This window comes from Equus quagga, chromosome 5 (assembly GCF_021613505.1).
Source record: "Equus quagga isolate Etosha38 chromosome 5, UCLA_HA_Equagga_1.0, whole genome shotgun sequence".
NCBI lineage: Eukaryota > Metazoa > Chordata > Mammalia > Perissodactyla > Equidae > Equus > Equus quagga.
In genome coordinates this window covers 41,391,943-41,414,311 of record NC_060271.1, presented here as the reverse complement: position 1 = coordinate 41,414,311, position 22,369 = coordinate 41,391,943, and the positions used below count along the sequence as shown (strand labels likewise).

General features: G+C 39.5%; 2 protein-coding genes across 8 annotated transcripts in view; one reads left to right on the top strand and one right to left on the bottom strand.

Moving 5' to 3' along the window:
- The window catches only part of NMNAT1 (nicotinamide nucleotide adenylyltransferase 1), a 53,169-nt gene that overhangs the window by 4,921 nt on the left and 25,879 nt on the right, over nt 1-22,369 (top strand). For 2 of the 6 annotated variants that reach the window (XM_046661024.1, XM_046661023.1), the window contains exon 1: nt 19,971-20,195. The exons of 1 other annotated variant lie outside the window; for it this stretch is intronic. The gene's annotated coding sequence lies outside the window, so the exon portion shown is untranslated. 3 more of the 6 variants (XM_046661026.1, XM_046661025.1, XM_046661028.1) reach the window with 3 other exon arrangements.
- On the bottom strand, nt 1,287-19,189 carry LZIC (leucine zipper and CTNNBIP1 domain containing). 2 transcript variants are annotated; one of them, XM_046661029.1, is made up of 7 exons: nt 19,030-19,189; nt 15,599-15,707; nt 14,165-14,300; nt 13,767-13,865; nt 12,084-12,179; nt 11,834-11,915; nt 1,287-4,015 (listed from the first exon to the last, which is right to left on the bottom strand). In XM_046661029.1, the coding sequence occupies exons 2-7, from the start codon at nt 15,697-15,699 to the stop codon at nt 3,933-3,935; spliced, it is 597 nt and encodes a 198-aa protein (XP_046516985.1). In that variant the 5' UTR covers nt 15,700-15,707; nt 19,030-19,189; the 3' UTR covers nt 1,287-3,932. The 2 variants fall into 2 exon arrangements, with proteins under 2 accessions (XP_046516985.1, XP_046516986.1); XM_046661030.1 differs by lacking the exon at nt 1,287-4,015 and adding an exon at nt 10,255-11,351.

The following is a 22,369-nucleotide window of genomic DNA, read 5'->3' as shown; positions in this document are numbered from 1 at the left end:
TTGTCATCTAATTTTACTTTGGAGATAATAAGGAATTATTAAACACAATGATGAAAGCATTTTGTAGATCAGTGAATGTACATATTTTGTGTCGTGAGTGGGCTACATGCAGCTGTGAACATCTGGCTGTCTGCCAACCTGTCCCTATAGGTTTCTGCAGCATCTGATGGGTAGATGCTCCCTACATCACAGAACCCTGCTTGTATTGTGCTTGCGAACAGTTTAAAGAAATAAGTATTTATTTCTTTGGCTGAGTGTTTTGATAGACCAACGTGTTTTGTAAGCGTATTTTGTCTGCATAGCCTCAAACATTCTAATCACCTAGTACAGACAAATCAACATAAAACTTCAACTTGGATCCAAATACTCAGCCTATTAGCCTTTAAGCATAATAGTCTATCACTTTTTTTTCCTGCTGATTATCGTCCAATTAAGTATAAAAATTACCATCTTTAAAAGCAAATAGTCTCTACTCTCTGAGGATAAATGATAAAACAGCTGTCTTTCCCCCCAGCACATACACATATCAATACATTTCACATCTGTAGATGTTTCAGTGTTAATCAGTGTATTCAGGTGAGACTGAAAAGACCATTCCTGACAAGCAATTCCTTCCTCACCCTACTGAGGTGAAGACTGCCCAGTAGTTTATTGTTGTGAACAAGGAGCGGGGCTTGTTACTATCAAATATTTGTAGCTTTGCTCCTAACCCTTCACCCCTGTAAGAGTAGAAATTTTCAAACCTACCTGAAATGGTAAACCCCCCTGTTTCACATTCATGTATTTAGCTAGGGGTTTTCTTAAATCCTCTGCTGTTTGTAAGACTGAGGTCTGGCTTTGCAGTAATGTGACAGGCACTTGGATTTTGCATTTTGGTCCAGCAGAGATTGCCCAATTTAAATGAACTGTGCAGTTTTGTTTTCTCCACATCGCCCTCCCCTCACTTTCTGCATTACTGTTCTTCCGAGAATTACTTCCCATCAGCAGTATTTGCCCCCAGCTGGTGAATCAGATGGGGCTCTTTTTCATAGTTAATAAACACTAAAGGCTCAGGGCGGCAAATCTACACCCTGGTGGCAGCTAATGAAGAGCCTCACATGAAAGCTCATGCAAAGGGGACAGGCATGGTGCAAATGTCCTGGGATCCAAGATTACTCACTCTTCTCCCACATGCTGCATAACGGATAGTAATGATTATTAATTATTTAAGCAAAGAACATGAGAGCCAACACAGGCGGCAAAAAAAAAAAAAAAAGGAAGCTGCACACTAGGATGCTCTGTTGAAATCATTTTAATTAGCACAAGCCACAGAGCCAAGGGAAATAGACCAAGATACTTAGCAAAGAATTTTTAAAAATTCTCTGCCACTTGTTTTCCCTTAAAAAAAAAAAGCAAATTAGGTTATATTTGAATACATTGCTGACAAACTGGAATATGAAAATGAAATGGTTTCCACAGGCTCCCTTTGTCATGGCTGGGGGGTGAGGGCGGGAGTGATAGGAGGAGCTCAGTCAGGTCTTCGTAGGTTCTAGTGAATCCCGAGGCTGGGGGTCTCAAGTCTCCCCTCAAGATGCGTCTTTCTCGTTCATACGCAGTGAGGACACTGAAACTCTCAAGTTGAAGCTCCATCCACCCTGATTTTCTTTACTTTGTACTTTGGACTAAAACCTTCATGAGATTTTTCACTTCAAATTTCAAGCTTCGTGTCATTCCTAGTAGGGTTTACTTTTTCTCTGTATATATCATGATTCCTAGAACGGTCTCTCCCTATTAGATAAGCTGTGCTATTATTTAAATTAGTGGACTAAGTCTTGGCCTACCTTCACTTGTTTGAAACTCACTGGTAGTTCTACTACAGTCCAGCCTTTCCACATTGTCAATCTTTCTGTGGCTAATGTCATTTCCTTCTATAATGATAGTTTCCATTTCTAATTCAGTAACATTTAGAGAGATCTAACTCGATTACTATAACTGACCTGGCTCTGTGACTAACAAGAGACCATGTTTCCTTTGCAGGTGTCTTTTGCTGACCTTGTTCCAATATTCACACTACCTTACACTGAGTTCTTATAGGACCTTTCCATTGAACTGATTCAGATCTTCATCAACATCATATGTGATCTATTATGTATCCCCTGATTTTTGTTCAAGCATAGTCATTCAAGGAATATTTATTGGGTGCTTCCCAGGTATATGTCACTGTGCTAGGCAGGGGAAAAAAGCAGCAAATCAGACACATACTGTCCTTGCCTTAATGATGAGTAAGACAGACACCAATGAGTTACACAATTGAACAATTCATTGTAACTACAGTTAAGTGCTAAAAGCTGAAATACAATGGGGTGTGAGACCATATAATTGGGAATCTAACCCTGCATTAGGGTCAAGGAGAGCTTCCTTGGGAAAGTATATTTAAGCTTACACTTGAGGTATAAGTAGGAGTTAACTAAGCAAAGAGTGGGGAGAAAAGGACAGCACACAGGGGGACCAGCCCATACAAAGGCCATGAGGAGGCAAGAGAGCATGGTAAGATCAAACAACTGAGACAGAAAGCTGTGTGGCTGGAGTGCAGAGTGATGGGGAAAGAAGCCAGGCCCAGATCATTACGGAATTTATAGGTCATGCTAAACATTTGGTCTTTATTCCAAAAGTAATGAGAACTATTGAAAGGTTTAAACAAAGACGTGACATGGTTGGATTTGTATTTAAATAGATGATCATGGCTCTAGCATGGAGAATGGACTCAAATGGAACAAAACTGGTGTGTTAGTCTGCTAGTGATGCCTAACAAACTACCTCAAAACTCAGTGGCTTAAACAGACATTTATGTTTTTCGCTCGGGAGGTCTGCACATTGCCTGATATGGGTCTACTTCAGGCTGTGGGTTGACTATGACTTTGACTATGACTATGTTGGGCTGGGATCAGCAGGGTTTAGCTGTAGATTGAGATTAAGTCTGCTCCACATGTCTCCTCATTCTCTTTCGGCCAGAGAATACACTGGGCATATCCCTCTTATGATGGACAGCAGAAGAGCAAGAGCACCAAACTAAACTGTGGAAGCACATGGAAGACATCTCCAGGAGTCATATCCATAAACATTCTACTGGCCAAATCCAGTCTCATGGCCAAGCCCAACACAGTGTGATAAGGAAGTATATTCCACCTCAAGGGAGGGAGGTGTGAATAAATATTTGTTGAGTAATACTCCAATATCAAATATATGGATATCAAATATATGATATCAATATCAAAGCAGCTATGATCAAAGCTTTTTCCATTCTCATGGAAATCAAGTAAATGGCAGTCTATTGCTTCCCTCATCCTAAGCCATCTTGTTTTAGCCCCCAAACAACTGTTGTAATTTTCCCAAAGCCTTTAACAAATAGGGTATAAAACTGGTATAATGTTATCAGCTTAGAACTATTTTGTCATTTACAGAAGAGTTTAGGGAACTTGACCCCAGTTTTTTCATTGCGTCTATGGATACAGTATGTGTATGACTGGTAGGTTGTCAGAAGCACATGCTGCAACAATGATTTTACAAGCTTTCAGAAACGATTGATCCCTTTCTGCACTCACTTCTACGCAAACATGAGATGAGTTTCTTCCTGTCAGGGCTGGCTCCACCTTGCCCAGGAATGCTCACTCTTCTGCCAGCTGTTCCAAGGCTACCAATTCTACAATGAGTTCCAAATGGATGGACTGGTACAGTGCTATGTACTCTCATCGATCTTTAGACATAATTTATTATTATTTACATTTTTATTTTTCTTTTAAAAAATAATTTATTATTTGAGGGGAAAAGAAAATCTGTTTTTTCCCAAAGTCCTGATTTCTTAGCTCACATTCTTGGGCTCGGTTTTAACTGGGTTCATTCCTTTCTCCCATTCTTGCAGTTAGGCATGTATTCACAGCAATAGCCCTGAGTCTTCAATAAGAAGTCAGTCTTGCTGTGGACATCAATATTTTTGGTGTGAGGCTGAGGGAAGAGTCCATGTAACTTGGGAGCAGCCCTGGAGAGTGAAAGTGAACTATTTTTAGCTGAATTCAAGTGGAGGCAATTCACTAAAAGAATCCAAAGGCTTTAGCAATATCTTAGACTGACTTTAATGAGCAGTTAGACTGAAATAGCTACAGGCTCCAGGGGGTTGACCAAACCTATTGAGGACCTCTACTGGGATATAAAAAGGTGCTTATATAGCTTGCATCATGAAGCAGTGTCAGCTTCTTCCATGCCCCCAGCACAGTGCTCAGCATGGGAGCATTTCTGCTCATCTTACTAATTGGACGCTAAGTACAGACAGAACAGAAAGGGACACTTATTTCTCTAATAAGTAGAAAAGCTTTCTTAGGAAAGAGCAGAAGACAGGCTCACAGAGAAGAGGAGACAGGGAGTCCTCAAGCAAGCATACAGGTGACACTTGTGACTTTTTAAAACAACTTTGAGCAGGCAATTTTCATTTAATTTCTTTTCAGAGTAGGAGACACATAGAAACAGCATGCTAAAGGGGCTGCAGTGCCAGGAAAAAATAAAGGGACTAATTTTAATTTGCCTTCCATTTCTGCTGCTAATGACACCCTGCTGAGACAGACTATAATATTAACACACAAATTCCCACAGACCCAATAACATTCTTTCATTAGGATGTCTTGGGTTTTTCTAAGACCTCTTTAGCACAACTTCTATCATTAAAAGGAAATATAACAGAAAAAGTAATTTATCTCACCTCCAGGAAAGAAAAAGAAAGGAGTAACAGAATTATAGGCTTTTTCCCACATTAGGTACTCCCAGTTAATTTTATTTTATGATCTTAACTTCTCATTACTTCAGATAACTAGAATATGAACACAAGCTTCCCTTAATCAAACCAAACACAATGCTTCCATTTTATTTAGCATTCTTAAAAGATATTTTAAGATTTTATACATTTCCTTATATTGTAGTTTCAAAGCAATTTATACATTTAATAACCATTCTGCACAAAATACCTACATGAATATTTGAAAGGTGACTTGACAAAATGGGACAAAAATTAAGTATAAAAGATTGGTAGAATTAGGACTAGAAATGGAGTGATGGGGTTCAGGACGCGCTACCCCAAACTACGGCACCTTGGCATACTGAATCTTTTAAGCTGAAGGAGTCTGAGAAACAGCATGTGCAGGAAGGACTTTTGACCTTCCCCTGAAGCAGATCAAAACTCTCATGTGAGAGGTGCCCTCCCTTTACCTGGAGGAGAGGAGCATCCTTACCTCCGATGACAAGGGACATAGAAAGGAATGTGAACAAACAGGCCTTGCTAAGTTTCCCTCAGCTTACTACACTTAGCCTGCCTTTGTCCTACCACATCTTTCCAGGACTTTCCACTCTTCATCAAACCTAGCACAAAAACTGTTTTTCTGGGTCTTCATTTCCTTATGAAGTTTCCTGTGTCACATAAAACTTACACTAAATAAATTTGTAATGTTTTTCCCTTGTTAGTCTGTCTTTTGTTATAGGTGTCCAGTCAAGAACATAAAAGGGTAGAGGAAAGATATTTTTCCTCCCTTACAGAAGTATTCCAACTTTCTCTCCATTTAATATTCTCCAAAACAACTTAATAACACAAATATTTTAATGATGTTTGTAGTTTACAAATTAATTAAAAGATGAGGTAAAAAATTATAGATGAAAGAGATGATTTAGATCAAATTGTATAGATAAGGATTATTTCTAAGTATAATATTCTTTATAATATATAGATATACATCTGAAATAATGTTTCTAAGAACCCAGCTAACTATGATAGAGTAACAGATTTTTTTTTTATTCTTAGGTCTATTTAAAACTCAATTTTATCATTGTAAAATAAACCTCTTGTGATGCAGCTGGATATCTAAACCTCTATTAATTATATAAACACTTAAGAGTCTGGTAAAAGAAAAAAAGACTCTACCCAATATCCATTTTAGAAAATTTAACAAAAAATAGATAAGTAATATGTCTGGATGTATCAGCACTCAGTAAATGTCTCATGATAGAAAAAAATGACATTATAATCGGAAGAGGTAGCAGATAGAAACTTTCCTCGCTCCCACATAGTAATCATTGTTAAGATTTTTCCAAAACATGTTTTCTTCTCTTCAATTTCAAGAACTAATCCCCATCAGGGAAAAGCACATTTTGAATTTTTCAAACCAAAAGGACCTAGTGTACACAGTTTGTCCCATGCTTTGATTTTAACAAAATTAACCTGGCACAATCAGCCTCCCACTCTGGCAAGTAGCACTGTGGGAGGTCACAAGTGCCTTGTGGGAGGAGACGTGCCACCAGTCCTGTCAGACTCCCGGAAGAGAGGCATGCACTTGAGTGAGCACACACTCACACCCCTCACTTCTCATCCAAGCTCACAAGTTAAAGACAGAGCCCACATTTTCCTTTCTGAGAATGGAAAGCGGATTTAGGTGTCTATTATGTACTCCTTTATATGGAGTCTTGCTCAGGGTATTTTCTTGCAGAGGAATAAAACACTCATACTGCTGGAAGACAAGATGAAAAGAAATGCCACAAGGCTGAGGCTAAGGGACTGAGAGTTTGCCTGTTTGCTCCAAAAGTACAAATGTTTCTTCCCTGAGTAAATACGAAACAAAGTATTTAAGTAAGTGAGCATAAGCTCAGAGCTTTATCAACCAAATTTAAGGTGTAATTTACCAAGACCTAGAATCAACTTGATGTGAAATTTGAGATGCTAACAATCTTTTTTTTTTTTTAATAAGATGAAGTAGTAAAAGCACCACATTTTCTAAGATCATGGTCAAATCATAGGGTTAAGGCAATCAGTTATAATCTAATTCAGGCCAAATATTTGCTTTTACCTAAATTATCTATCTCTTTGATTACCATTGAAGGTAACTGCCTCAGTTTTCAACTCGGCCTGGTTTATAGGTATTGGAAAAATAATGCCAGGCCTAAAGGAACCAGGTTTTCACAGAAGCCAAAAAAAAAATCATTAAACTCCTCTTACAGGAAAGAACGGCCCCATGTAATATGACAATTTAGCAGTAACAAAAAATAGTACCTGACCTACTAAGACATTTTAGAAGAAATAAACATGATTAAGATAACTTAAGCTCTTAACCCATGTATTGAAATCATGACTGTAATACAAAATCAGAGGTTCTTGCGGGAAGGCTTCAAAAGTTCAGTCACAGTTGCCAGAAGTTGGGGGCAGAGGATCTGTGGCTGATACACAATCTTAGAAAAAATGCTTACCAGCATTATCTTCTTCTTTTTTAACTCAAAAGTATATTGATGGTTCTCATTGACCTCCTTTATAGTAAATAATTTTGTACTTAGTTATTTTTAATTGTAGTCCATTGTCTGAGGCTGTAAGGATCTTCTCAGAGAAAAACAACCAAGCGTTAGGAGCCTTCCAACTGACAGCCTCAAAACTCTCAACCTGGAGGATCCTCTGCTTGGACTCTCCATTGTGGCCTCTTGAGAACATCACTGACCCCTTCTGTTTGAGGCCCTTTCAGCACTACAGTCTCTCCACTTTGCTACCAGTGTAAGCAGGAAGAGAGATTTCAAAAAGAAAATTAGGATGGCAAAAGGCCACATACTAGGGGAATATTCTAGATGAGCCCTATTTTTCACCTGCTTTTTGCAACTTAATGAAAATATTAAATACTAGTTTCTCCAGTTTCTAAATCTTTTTAATTCCAGGGCCAGACAGACTGGAAGCAATTACAGCTTGTTCATGAGGGTCTGTGGGAATGCTGACAGTTTTAATTTACATATTAACGCTGGAAAAACATTTTGAGAGGAAAAGAAGAGCATTCTTTGGTCTTAGTAATGAATAGACTAAGAAAAAAACGAACAGGAAAGTGGTTGAAAAGCTCTAGGCAAAATGGTCTAGGTTTATTTTTTCTGTAATAATTTCAAACTATCCCTCATTCACTGTAATAAGACACCATTCCAACGGTGGATTTGCAGTCTTTTATTTTGCCTAAGATGACTGTTCTTTGGCTGAGTGTCTTCAGTAAAAGGCCTAACAATCAAAGTGAACAATCCATCTGTCTCAACTCCAACTCCTTCCTGGGAACAACTCATTCGATTGCTTGTTTTTCACCTCTACCACCCACCTAGAATACCTATCTTACCGCTCACAGGATAAAAACAAAACAAAACACTGAAACATAGGAATTGTTTTAAATTATTAGATTTCATTAAACAGCCCAGTTGGACGCTTACTCATTGGAATTTACTCCTGCTTCATCCCCAGTTCTTTGACAAATTCTTTTCATTCAAATATTAGCTTGACCCAAGAATGTCAGAAAGTTAGCTGCCTTAGCATTAGTTATTGCAGTCTGAGACCTCCCCAAGAAGTCTAGAAAACTAGAAACATAGCAAAATATGAACAGGAAACACAGTTTGCAAGTCATTTAATAACTATAGTTGTATAGAATTTTCAAATTGCTCATTTTTTCAAATTATTTTTCTGAATTAAATATCAAATTTGTGAAACAAAATATATCATATGGCCCTGGAAAGAACTGTTAAATGGTGGAGTAGTGCCAATGAAAAACTTCTTTCTGTATTAAGGAAGAGAGGGGAATGCACAGTAATCTATGTGATAGGTAAGTTCTATTATCCCCATTCAACAGAAGAGGAAAATGAGGCTCAAAAAGATTAAGTAACCTAACAAAGGTCACATGGCCATGACTGACATGGCACTCCCAATTTGGCCACTTTAATTTATTATCTATTCATTTATTTATTTGCTGAGGAAGATTTGCCCTGAGCTAACATCCACTGCCAATCTTCCTCTTTTTGTGTGTGGGCTGCCATCACAGCATGGCCACTGACAGACAAGCAGTGTAGGTCTGCGCCTGGGAATGGAACCTTGGCCACTGAAGCAGAGTGCACTGAACTTAACCACTAGACCACTGGGGCTGGCTCTTGGCCAATTTTAAAGGAAGATTAATTTTAAATTGGGTACCAGTCATTACTTATAAAATGAACACATTAATGTGATTAATTACAAAATATTTAACTGATGTTGGCCTTATAGAAAGTTTAAGGGAAACCAAAATTAAGGACTCCAGAAACATCTAGGCCCCTTTCAAATACAAAATATTCCTAATATTCCTTGTCCTATTACTGGAGGGGAAGGAGGAATCTTTCTATGGCTTAAAAAATAGCAATTCCAGGGGCTGGCCTGGTGGCACGGTGGTTAAGTTCACACACTGCTTTGGTGGCCCCAGGGTTCGCTGGTTCAGATCTTGGGCATGGACCTACACACCACTCATCAAGCCATGCTGTGGCGGCGTCCCACACAGAAGAACTAGAAGGACTTACCACTAGGATATGCAACTATGCAGTGGGGCTTTGGGGAGGGAAAAAAAAAAGCAATTCCATTCCTAGATATATACCCAAAAGAACTGAAAATAAGTATTTAAACAAATATTTATACACAAATGTTCATAGCAGCATTATTCACAATAGGGGTTAACAATGGAAAAAATGGGAAAAAACCCAAATGTTCATCAAGAAATAAATGAATAAACACAATGTGGTATTCATGTAAGTGAATATTTTCAGCCATTAAAAGGAATGAGGTACTGAAACATGCTACAATGTGGATTAACTTTGACAATATCATGCTACGTGAAAGAAGCCAGACACAAAAGGTCACATATTGTATGATTCCATTTATATGAAACATCCAGAGTAGGTAAATCTACAGACAGAAAGTAGATCGGTGGTTGCTGGAGGGCTGGGGGAAGGGAATGGGGAGGGACAGCTTAATGGGTATGGGGTCTCCTTTGGGGGCGATGAAAACGTTTTGAAACTAGATAGTGGTGATGGTTGCACAACACTGTGAATGTACTAAATGCCAATGAATTGTGAATTTTATGTCACATGAGTTTCACTTTGATTAAAAAAAACATAGAATAATGAAATAACGATGATTGACCATAAAGTCCTAGATGAATAGTAGGTAATTTGCTTTTTCTTGGTTTGTCACAATTTCAATAAGTTTTTGACTGTCATAAATGAATATATAAAAAAGTACCCATTAAAACTTCTAAATAAGGCATTAATGTAGCTGAGGTCCCCTAATTTATGCAGTTGGCAGAGCACCTAATAGAGTTTACAGTATACGAGAAGCTTTAAAAACGTTTCAAATTTGTATAAAGTGCAAAGAAAAAGAATAGTGAGAAATACATGAAAGAATATAAAGTGGCCAGAGCCTAGGAAATAAGCTAACATACATGCACATGGGGAAATCTACATATTTGAGCATGCAGAGAGACATAAACACTCCGGAGAGAAACCTGCTTTTCCTCATAACTTATTTTGTGTCTCTCCAAAAACTGAAGAGTAAATAGTAGTTTACAGTCACCACCCTCTGGGTTTCAGCAAAGAGGTCACACACAGGGAGGGCCTCTAGCTGCCACTTCCAATTGCTTCCGTGGTGAAACAACGCAGGAGGTTAAGTTACTTCAGGAGACTCTCAACAGGGCTCCCATTGTTCCAAGTTCAAAACTCAGAGATACAATGGGCCCCATTCATACGAAGAGCTTACAGGCTGGCGAATGGTCCCTCAGTGACAACTTTTTGTTGGGACATCGAATTTTCATAAACACGGTCTTGCACAAATATGTATTAATTATTTTTTAAAAACAGCACAGAATAAAGAAATAAAATTCAAATGGACACTAAACTGAGACACTAAATGGACACTAAACCGAGTCTTATCCCCAGCTCTGTCTCTCATGAGACTATAAGCAAGTCACTTGCTCTTTCTGAGCCTCAGTTTCCTTGTTTATAAAATGACAATGATTTCTAAGATCACTTAGAACTCTAAAATTCTGTGAACACATATGAGGTCTATTGATGTTGCTAAACCATTCACTCCAACAAGTGGGGATAAATTATGAGTAGAAGAAAATCATTAATTCACACCTTTTCATTTACTATCAGCACTTAAAAACAAGGAGCTTTAATAAAAACAGGCAGAAAAACTATTTTCTGTTCTCTCTCCCTTAAACAGACAAATCGTAATGAATGAGGTCCAGTGAGTGCCCCCAACGAGTCCAGGATCACTCAAACAGGTAGCCCTACACAAAGCACAACGATGAAGGGCATAAACAGAAGCCACGAGCATGTTTTTCTATCACCTTTTCTTAGCTTACTAATGCATTTCAAGAATCTCTTGATTTCTTTGCAATGACTCAAAATCGCCAGAAGAAAAATGCCAGTTACAACAAGAATGTGACCAATGTCCCAAGCTTCCACACCATGTCATTTTTTTGTTTTTTCAACCTCAAAACTTGCCAAAGCAAGAACTTTGTCTCCAGAGCCTAAGGAGAAAGACACACAATAAACAAAAAGGTCATTTCAAATGCATTTACAGTGCCAGGTAAAGAGGGGAAAATCTATCACATAGATATTGAAACGGAAAGTAAAATGAGCTTCTGATATCAGTGCATTACCCTTAACCCTTCCCAGTGCCATCCCGATTTCCTTCCCCTGCACAAGCAGCTCAGCTACACAGGGTGACTTACTGGTTATAAATCCTTACTCTAGCTTTAGGTGTGAAATAGAGTATGTAAAACTTCAGTTTACTTTCATAGTAACATTCAGCTGACAAACAGGCTATATTAATTTAATTATTTTAATTTAAAAGTATTGGGAAATAAACCCAGTAAAAGGGATTTATACAGAAAACAACTCTGGTTTTACCTCTCAACTCAAGAAAAGGCCATCATATTATCTCACCCATGCTATCTGTCAATCTGGAGCAGTAATTCATGCCAGCTTTCAGAAATAAAAGGGTACTCACCAAGGTCTGAGGAGACTTTCTCAAACTGGCTGAGTATGGCACCTGCATTTGCTGACAAGAAGGCCTCATCATCTGCAGTCAGCTAAAAAAACAAAGCCCAGCAGAGTGGCTTCAAATGTTACCAAGCGGTCCCAGGAACCACCATTCAGAATGTCTCAGGACCACAAACTAGATCACAGATCAAGAAGTTCTGTACCAAATACTTCATACTTTTTCTTTATAGCTAATATATTAAATTAAATGTGGGTACCTTCTCTCCAAGTTTCCTGAGCGCTGTTAGTATCTCCACTTTCTGTTGGGTGTACAGGTCTCTTTCCAGCTTTCCTACCATGAGATCTCTATCCATCTATAATGGATGAATGCAAAGCATATGGTATTTAAGTTAAAAACATTCTATGCATAAAATCCAGCTTTTCAGATCTATTTCTTAAAAAAAGATCCTTTAGCTGATTTATATTATAAAAAACCATAGAAACAATTCAAAACAAACACGATAGAAATGCCATTACGTAGTTCTAATAAATCTTAATGTTAATAATAACCATTGTCTTAGTTATAAACTCTACTGAGGAATTAGTAGGTCAATAGCTTCCTTCAGAGAGGAGCTATCCTCTAAGAACTCATTTCACTGAACCAAAGTGTTGTCTACAGGCTTGAATGAGATAACCGGTATCAGATCTCCTGGAACTTTGGTTAACTCTACAAAGTTCTGGTGGTGGAACTCTACCACCAGAAACACGGAGAGCATGTAGCATGTATTGGTACTATTCTATGTGCTTTACACGTATTACATATTATACACAATATGTGCTTTACATATATTATTTCATTTAATCCTCATAACAACCATAGAGGTAGGAACTATCATTATCATCTTTTTACACATGGGGAAATTGAGGCACAAAGACGTTGAATAAAATAACTTCCCCAAGGTCACATACCTCCACAGTGGAGCAGGGATACAAATCCAGCCAGTCTGACCCAAGTCCATGCTCTTAACTTCTATGCTACTGAATTACCAGTGGCTGCAGATAACTTTTTAATGCCCTAATTCGATTCAAGTCTATAAACAGACTTCCTGAAGTAACAGGTTTATAATCATGTTTGAAATTCTTAGATGAAAAAGGCCACACATGCATAAGGCAATGCTGCTAATGAATTCTAGGTGGGATTTCAACTCAGGGCTCCAGAAGTAAATGGTAAAACTTTAAAGGTGGAGTCTAAGTAGAAGTGGTCAGTACCAATTTAAACTGCCATATGCTGTTTAAACCTCTACATATCGTTATCAACAATAATTACTCAAAAGACTAACTTCTCGTCAGAAAACTATGGGTTGTGGCTCTAAACTCAACCGACCAAAATTTTTTTTTTTTTTTAAAGATTTTATTTTTTCCTTTTTCTCCCCAAAGCCCCCCGGGTACATAGTTGTGTATTCTTCGTTGTGGGTTCTTCTAGTTGTGGCATGTGGGACACTGCCTCAGTGTGGTCTGATGAGCAGTGCCATGTCCGCGCCCAGGATTCGAACTAACGAAACACTGGGCCGCCTGCAGCGGAGCGCGCGAACTTAACCACTCGGCCACGGGGCCAGCCCCCCGACCAATTTTTTTTTAATAGACTGATTTTTAAAGCAGTTTTAGGTTCACAGTAAATTGAGCGAAAGATACAGAGATTTCCCACATACTCCTTGCCTTGACTCACGCATAGCGCCCCCGTTATAAACACCCCCCACGACAGTGGTATATTTGCTACAACTAATGAACCTACACTGACACGTAATAATCACCCAAAGTCCATAGTTTTCATTAGGGTTCACTCTTGGAGTTGTACATTGTCAACTGACCAATCTTTAAACTTTAGAACAACATAATGAGCAAATTCTTGGGCTGAGAAAAGAAACACACACAGCAATTGGATCAATTTAAAGAAACTTTACCTCTGCTAACCTTGTCCGAAGCTGACCTGGTTGTTTCTTTGCAAACAATCTGATGACCTCTGGGGTTTTAAAGGCCTGACTGATAGCTGCCTGGATAGCCTAGCAATACAAGAATACAGATATTGCAATAATTGATTGGTGCATCTTTAATTATTAATAGGTCTTTGTTCATCAAACACTGTTACAATTTTAGTTTCCATTTGCTACTTCTGTGCATGTCACTGGAGTCAAATACATAACTAAATGAAGATCTAGAAGCAGATGCTGTTTTATCCATAAGTAGACACTCATCTAGAAGTTAAAACCAAAAAAGGATACATTTTCTATCTTAAATATACTTAGAAAAAAAATAAAGAAAAAAATAACCTGTGTTACCAATGTGAGTAAATTATGCTTACCAGTTGCATTCCACTTAGCTCATCTACCAAAGTCATATTTCCAGACATAATTTTCTTCAGTGAATCATTAAATTCACTTAGTTGCTCCAGAGTTTCCTTTTTGGTTTCTTCATATTCATCTGTATCAAGTTCCTCTCTGAAGTACAGAGAACATAATATAGAAAAATATAAAGTTCTAAGTGAAAAAAGCAATCTTAGTATTTACACACTAAGACTTCAGATACATATATTTACAAAAAATGTCTTGGGGGGAAAAAGGTTGAAAGTAAATATCAAAATTAGTATGTGTTAGTGTTCGGATATTAGTAGTTTGGGTGTTTTCCTACAGTGAGGTGACTTTGATAATTAAACATTTTTCTCTTACCCAAATGAAGCACCCTTAACAAACCACATAATACCTTCCCTTTAAGCAGCCTAGGAATCAATGGTATAACCTTGGGCAAGATACTTCACATAGCCAAGCCTCAGTTCCCTTATCTATAAACTGCAGACAATGACAGTACTTCCGACAGCGTTGCTATGAGCATTAAATGAAATCTGGAAAGCGCTTGGCATATAACAGGTACTTGATAAATAGCTGTTATTATGATCATCATTATCACTGATGGTAGGTAAAATTTTGTACACCTTGAAATACAAAAGCAATGCAGTACATGTCATCTGAGTAAGAGGCTATTTTTACTCACAAATCAAACAACCCATTTATTAAACATTTACCTCAAATAACAGCTCCCATTTATCAAGCTCCTACTCTGGGCTAAGCACTGTGTCAGTCCCTTCATTTATAATACTTATAACAACTTTTCAAGGTTCTTAAAAAAACAACAGCATGGGGCCGGCCCATTGGTGTAGCGGTTAAGTTCGGGCACTCCACTGTGGCAGCCTGGGGTTTGCAGGTTCAGATCCCGGGCATGGACCTACATCATTGGTCAAAACCATGCTGTGGCAGCAACCCACATAGAAAATACAGGAAGACTGGCACAGATGTTAGCTCAGGGCCAATCTTCCTCAAGCAAAAAAGAAAGAAAGAAAAGAAAGAAAGAACAGCCTTAGTCCTTTGAGCAGTTAAGGCTGAAAACATACACTAGAAGTTCAAGTAGTACCTTCTAAGCTTGATACCAGGCAGGACTATTTAAATACTTAAAGACAAGGTAGGTGTTAGTATTTCCACTTCACACTGGAGGAAATGGAAACATAAGTGGGTTAAGTATTTTGCCCAAGTTCACACTCAGTAATTAATCAAAAGGCTTTCACATCCAGTTTATATGCCTCCAAAGGCTGCACTGAGTTTATTTCTAGAACAAAGCACTGTGAAGAACACTACAGGGGAAACCAAAATCACACATGGGTTTGCACCCACGGAGCCTGTAATCTACCTGCAGAAAAAAAAAAAAAGCCATGTTATAGCATAGCAGCATACAATTATACTATTACCTGCATTCCTCCAGATCTTGTAATTGCTGCATTAGTCTATCCAACTGTTCTTCTAAATTCTGCTTTAATTTGCTGGTCTCTGTCTTTCCTCTGGAAGCCATTTTAATCTCTAAGTTGAAGAATAAACCCACATACAATATATATTCAGTTATTTGAAACAATTCAACATACCAATGCAATTTAAAATAGGCTATACTCTTTCTGAGCTACAGGTGTGGGAAAGACAGTTGTGCAAAGAAAATCTCAATTTAGATAAAAAAGTTTAAATTCATATAGTAGTAACACCTCACAAAAACGCCTGGCAATCTTCTTAATTGACTTGACAAATTAGTTAGAAGTCTTCACTATTGGTATATCTTACTTTAAACAGATTTGATAAACGAAAATACAGAAATAGATTTATAAAGAAACAGAGCAGGTGTGACTTTGCTTGACAAAAAGATTCATTGTACTATTCCTTTTCCTTCTTAATAAGTCTGCGCCAAGACTCACACCACTCCTCGTGTTATCTTCTTGGTCTTGTGTGCATTTACCTAATGAGTTGTGGGCATGAACAACTTTTGATGTGAATTTCTTCTTTGGAAATGTGCCCATTTTTCCACTGGATTATCTTTCTCTTACTGATTTATATAACATGGATATGAAGGCTTTGTAGCCGTGTTGCAAATATTATCTCTTGTCTCCAGACTTTAAATTTTATATATGGTGTTTTTTGTCACACAATGATAAATTATTATTATTATTATTATTTTGCTGAGGAAGATTCCCCCTAAGGTAACATCTGTGCCAATCTTCCTCTATTTTATACGTGGGTTGCCGCCACAGCATGGCCACTGTCAAGTGGTACAGGTCCATGCCCAGGAAATGAACCCAGGCCACCAAAGCAGAGCATACTGAACTTAACCACTAGGCCACGGGGCTGGCCCCCTAAATTATTATTTTTAATGGCCAAATCTATCTATCTTCTCCTTTAAGTCTTCTTAGTTTTGTGACCCATGAAGGCAAGCCCTAACCATTTCAAGATTTTTAAAAATATACTATTTTATATTTTAAGACTTTTATAGGTTATATATGTATATATGTATTTTTTTATTTTTGAGGAAGATTAGCCCAGAGCTAACATCTGCCGCCAATCCTTCTTCTTTTTGCTGAGGAAGACTGGTCCTGGGCTAACATCCGTGCCCATCTTCCTCTACTTTATATGTGGGACGCCTGCCACAGCATGGCTTCCAAGTGGTGCCATGTCCGCACCCGGGATGGGAACCGGCAAACCCCGGGCCGCCGGAGCGGAACGTGCGAACTGGTGCACCACTGGACCGGCCCCTAGGTTATACATTTTTTACATTTAGCTCTTTAAGCCACCTGCAACTTTTTTGTTAATGCTGTGTAGTATTTCATTTTCTTTCAAATGGACAGCCAGTTGTCCCAACACTGTTTACCAGTCAGTATTCATTTATGCCACCTCTAATGTAGACTCAATAGAAACAGACCAAGTCTGTTTCATTGATAACGTTCTGGTCATAAGGCATCAGCTCACTGTTTTAATTATTATAGCTTTAGAGCTGGTGTACACTGATAACCGATAAGGAGTTCCCTTTATTATCGTGGGGTTGTTTTCCCCCAATAATTCTTGTGCATTTTCTCTCCTAGATGAATTTAAGAATCAGTTTGTCAAATTCTCTTAAAAAGTCAACTGAAATTTTGACAGGGATTACATTAAAATTAGAGACTAATACTGAGAAAATCTGTATCTTTGAAATTTGAATCTTCCTATCAAGCAATACATCTCCCCATTTATCTCGACTTTCTTCTATGATCCTTAGTTTAAAAATAAAACTATTTTTTATTCCCCAAAGCCTTGAACATTGGCTTTTCTCAGATATTTTGTATTTTTTGTTAATATTGGGAACAGGGAACAATTTCTGATTATTGCTGGTGTAGAGAAAAGCTACTGACTTTGGTGTATTGATATTGTATGCATTTACCTTATCATTTATAGCACTTAAGTTTTTCCATTTATAAAAATTAAACTTGCATTCCTTTCAGGAAATACATTTTGCTTAATATTAGGTATAACCATTCATCAAAACCTAAATTCTAGGGTAACTTATTAAAGCATTTAAAATTTCCCTACATATAAGCATTACCAGATGATTTGATACGTGAACTTCAATGAAGAGGATTCCTTACATTATATTCAAGATAAATGAAATCAGTTTTTTAAAAAGATTACTACCATATCTTTTAAAATTGGCTTAAATCATCCATGATCATTAATGATATGTAAATATAAATGAGCTACATTATGACCAGAAGTGTAATTTACTATAGCTATATTTCATATATAATAGATTCATGTATAATTAATAAGTTAGCCAGAAATATAATTTATTATAGCTATGCTTCATGTATAATTTCTCCTTGAAGTATACAATTAAATTTTACTCTTAAATCTGTTGAATTTCCCAGCAAAAGTCAAGGCAAACCCAAGATAAAATGGAAAGTATCTTTTCAGGCTTAATTTCCTACAGTCTAATCATGCTGAACTACTTGCTGTTTCAAAACACGTCATGCACTTTCATCCTTCTCTTTTGAGCCTGCATTTTTTCTACTCATCAAGCCCAGATCATCCATTCTTCAAGGTCTAGCTCAAGTTTCACCTTCTCCCTAATACTTTCCTTGGTTCCCTCCCAATCACTAGTTGTGAGTTATTTGAGAGTAGGATTTTATTTTTCTTTACACACCAGCATCTACCACAATGCTGGGCCAATAGAAAGTAGTGGATAAATAATTGGTAAACGAGGGGCTGGCCCAGTGGCTCAGCGATTAGGTGCGCATGTTCAGCTTCGGAGGCCTGGGATTCACCGGTTTGGATCCCGGGTGTGGACATGGCACCGCTTGGTAAGCCATGTTGTGGCAGGCATCCCATATATAAAGTAGAGGAAAATGGGCATGGATGTTAGCTCGGGGCCAGTTTTCCTCAAAAAAAAAAAAAATTGGTAAATGAATAAGAATTGATAGCTTCTTCCACTGCATCTTATTCTCTATTGAGGACTTGTTTCTGCCTTGAATTATACGTGATTTCATTATAGCACGTTTGTCTTTTTCTCCAAACTGTAAACTCTGACAGCAGAAAATGATTCCTCTCCTAGCCTCCTCAGCACTTAATACTGAATAGATATTCGATAACTGGATGAGTATATACAGGCACAACATATTTTAAGGAGGTAAAGCTATTCTAAAAAATTTTCAGGGAAGATGGAGGCACTTCAAAAGCCTTAACCTGGCGCTACATTACTTGAGATTTATCCCAGAAAGATTAACTCGCTGGCACCACCTAGCACTCAATACGGGTGGTGCACCTCTTACCGAAACTGCAGAAATGGCGCTCAAAAACTAATCTGGAGTGGAAGGGACTCATTCTTGCTCACCTGTCTGTTAGTACTCTGAACTCTGCACAGTGCTAACCGGTCTCAAAATACATAAACCTCCAATTCTTGAAGTTCCAAGTGTCATAAACTTGAAGAAAGTGAAATTGTTCATCAGGAGTACAAGAGGCTCAAAGTTCAAACCACCTGGCGGTGGAATTGGCTGGGAAAAGGGAAACCATTAACAAATAGTTTTATGTACTATATATAAACTTGGCCTAAAGCAGCCCAGATAACTTCCACTTGAGCAGCCTAAACACACCCCCTTCTTTCTAGGAAGACATCACGGGGGCGGGCGGAGGGTGAGGAGGACACCTGTTTCTCTGCACGGCGCCTCTGGCAGCCTTTCCGAGGTTTTCCTAGTGAGGCCGAGGGTGTTACTGGGGATAACCCCGCACCCGGGCCCGCCCTGGGGGAAGCTGTCAAACCCAGAGCACGGAAAAGGGGAGGCCGCAGAGCGCAGGTTTCCCCGGCTGGAAGTGAGCTGCGTTTGGACTTCAACCACCTGGACGCGGTCAGCGCGCAGCTCCGGCCACCGCCCCAAATCCCACCCCCACGGGGGACCTTGAAGCTCCCGGACTCGGGTCCCGCGGCGGCCGGGCTCCACTAGGCCCGGGTTGCCACCAGAGGTCGCCGTGACCCGCCGCCCCCGAAAATCTTCCGGCCCTCCCGGACCAGAACCGAGACAACCTCCTCAGCCCCTCGGGGGTCCCCTGGTCGCCTCCGCCCACCAGTCGGTCCCAGAGTTCGGAGCCAGGGGCCCCGCCTACCTGAGGGTCCCGGCCGGGCCCACGCGCGCAGGAGAAGTACTTCCGCCGGACGCACACACTTCCGGCCTCCTGGAGCCAATGAGGGCGAGGCAGTGGTGTTCCCCGCGCTAGCGTCCGGGTTGCGGGTTGTCTCCCTGAGGGCTCAGGCCCGGCGGCCCTGAGGACGTGGTAAGTCCCCGTCCTGGAGCTGCTGAGAACCCGGTGTCTAGGGGAGTCAGCCCCGGACTTTTTGTCGCAAGCTTAGGGGAGTCCAAGATGGTGCGGTCTTTGAAGGTCAAGTACAACGGTCCCCGAGGCAAGGTCATGTTCAAGTTTGGGGCACAGTCTGGCCTCTTCAGTGTTTCGATCTCTCTGTAGAACCCAAAACCTCGGTCACTTTGCCTCTGGCCTTCGGAACAGGTGAATTCAACCCGGAAAAAAACCAGAAAACCTCCCAGAGGCTTCTTGAGCTTGGCGGAGGTGGGGGGCGGGGGGCAGAGGAAGAAGTCCTCCCTTCTGAACTTCTCTTTCCTCCGAAATGCTTCTTTCCGAAGCCGTAAGAGGCTGGACCCACCCTCCTGGAAGCGGTTTGGCACGCCCCTTACGGGGGAGACTCCTAGCTGTTGGGCAGCGCTTTAAGTTACTCGGATATTAGGTGGAAACCACTTCTGGGGTTCGCAGCCTATCTCCTTGAAGAGTTAGTAGTCCGCAAGACATCAGGGTTTAAGGAAAGATTGTTTCAGAGGTGTTGTCTTTGAGCTGATTGTATCTCAGCTGCCCAGAACAAGCTTCCAGCTCAGATTACCGTAGAACTCGACCAGAATTAATTCTGTCAGTTCTTTCTGATCGCAGAGTTCCTTATTACCATAAATCGTTTTCCAGAGTTACAATTTGAATGTGAAACCACTGTTCTAGCCCAAGTTACGGAGGACTAGTGACAGGCAAGTTGGAATGGTTCCAAAAGCCTGCCTACCTTGCAAAACGCTTCAGATTCACAGAATTTCCTTTGTAAGAGTAAGTGACTGCTACCTAAGTTTCGATATGTGAATGTGTGTGGAAGTGTCAACGTTTTGAGTAATATGGAACTCTCGGGGACAAATAGGGTCACTGCGAAACAAAACAAAACTGGAAAATATACCGTCGTCTTTCATCATTTGAAGAACTTGCTGAATAAATGTTTGCTCGTTGTGTCCCTCCTCAAATTTTGATGATGATAATACAGTCGTTTGTGTTGGTTTCGGTGTGTGCAGCCTTAGAGGCTGAGGAGGAATGGCCTCACCGTATGTGTATCCTATTTGCCTGATCTTCTTTCTTGGTGATTTAATCTGTTTCAGCGGTTCTATGCTGAGGATGTTCTTATGTGCCTTTGGGTTCTTGTTTAGAGTTAATGAATAATCAAAAACTATTCCTAGTGCATAAGTAAGAGATATTGGTTTGGGTTCCAGTTCTCAAACAAAAATAGAATCCAAGCTCTTGGGGGCAGGGGAGGTGCAGGAAGGAAGAGAAGAAATTGGAAAAAGAGGATTGATATGTTAGGTAGGTATCACTGGATAGAGCATTGGGGAAAATAACCTCAGAGCTAGGAGTAAGAAGTGGAAAACCTGATGAATACCACTTGGCAGCTGCAGGAGGTTAGGACACTTCAACTTGGACTTAGAATGGGAGTCCAGAGAGTGTAAGTTGCACTCCACTATTTTCTCTACCCAGTAGAAAAAACTCTGGGGCAGGTGAAACTTGAGTGGCTAACAAGAAGAACTATGAAACCAAAGCTCTCTGAACACGTGGACCTCTTTTAAATGTCTACTAGTAGATAGCTTGTACCACTGTAAGTCTTGGGTAATGGTTAAGAGCATGAACTTTTAGAGTAATGTTGTTATGGGAGCTGTGAGATCTTGAGCAAGTTAACCTCTTTCAGGTTCAGTTTCCTCATCTGTTAAAAAAAAGGAATAATAACAGTGCCTTCTTTATTGGAGTGTTGTAAGGATTACATGAGTGCTTAGCGTATTGCTTGGCTCACGGGGAAGAACTCAGTGAATGTTACTATTATCCTCATCGTCATTATAGTTAATTAAGCATAATCGGATATATATTCATAAGGAATAGGTCCATCCAAACAGAATGAGTGAATGTATTACCATTCAGTGAGGAGCACAGGAGATAAAGTGAGACTTTCATAAGCGGGAACCCTGAAGTTTTCTGCCCCTCTGTTGTCAATTTCCCAACCGCAGGCAACCACTGATCTGCCTTCTGTCCTTATAGATTAAATTGTCTGTTCTGGGATTTCATATAACTGGAATCATACCGTATGTACTTTTTTCTATCTGGCTTCTTTCACTCAAAATAATGTCTGTGAGATTCAGCCATGTTATTTGTATTAGTAGTTGACTCCTTCTTATGGCCTGGTAGTATTCCATTATATGGCTATACCAACTTTTCTTTTTCTTTTTTTTTTTTTTATTGAGTTAATGATAGGTTACAATCTTGTGAAATTTCAGTTGTACATTAATGTTTGTCATTCGTGTTGTAGGTGCACCACTTCACCCTTTGTGCCCACCCCCCACCCCACCTTTCCCCTGGTATCCACTAAACTGTTC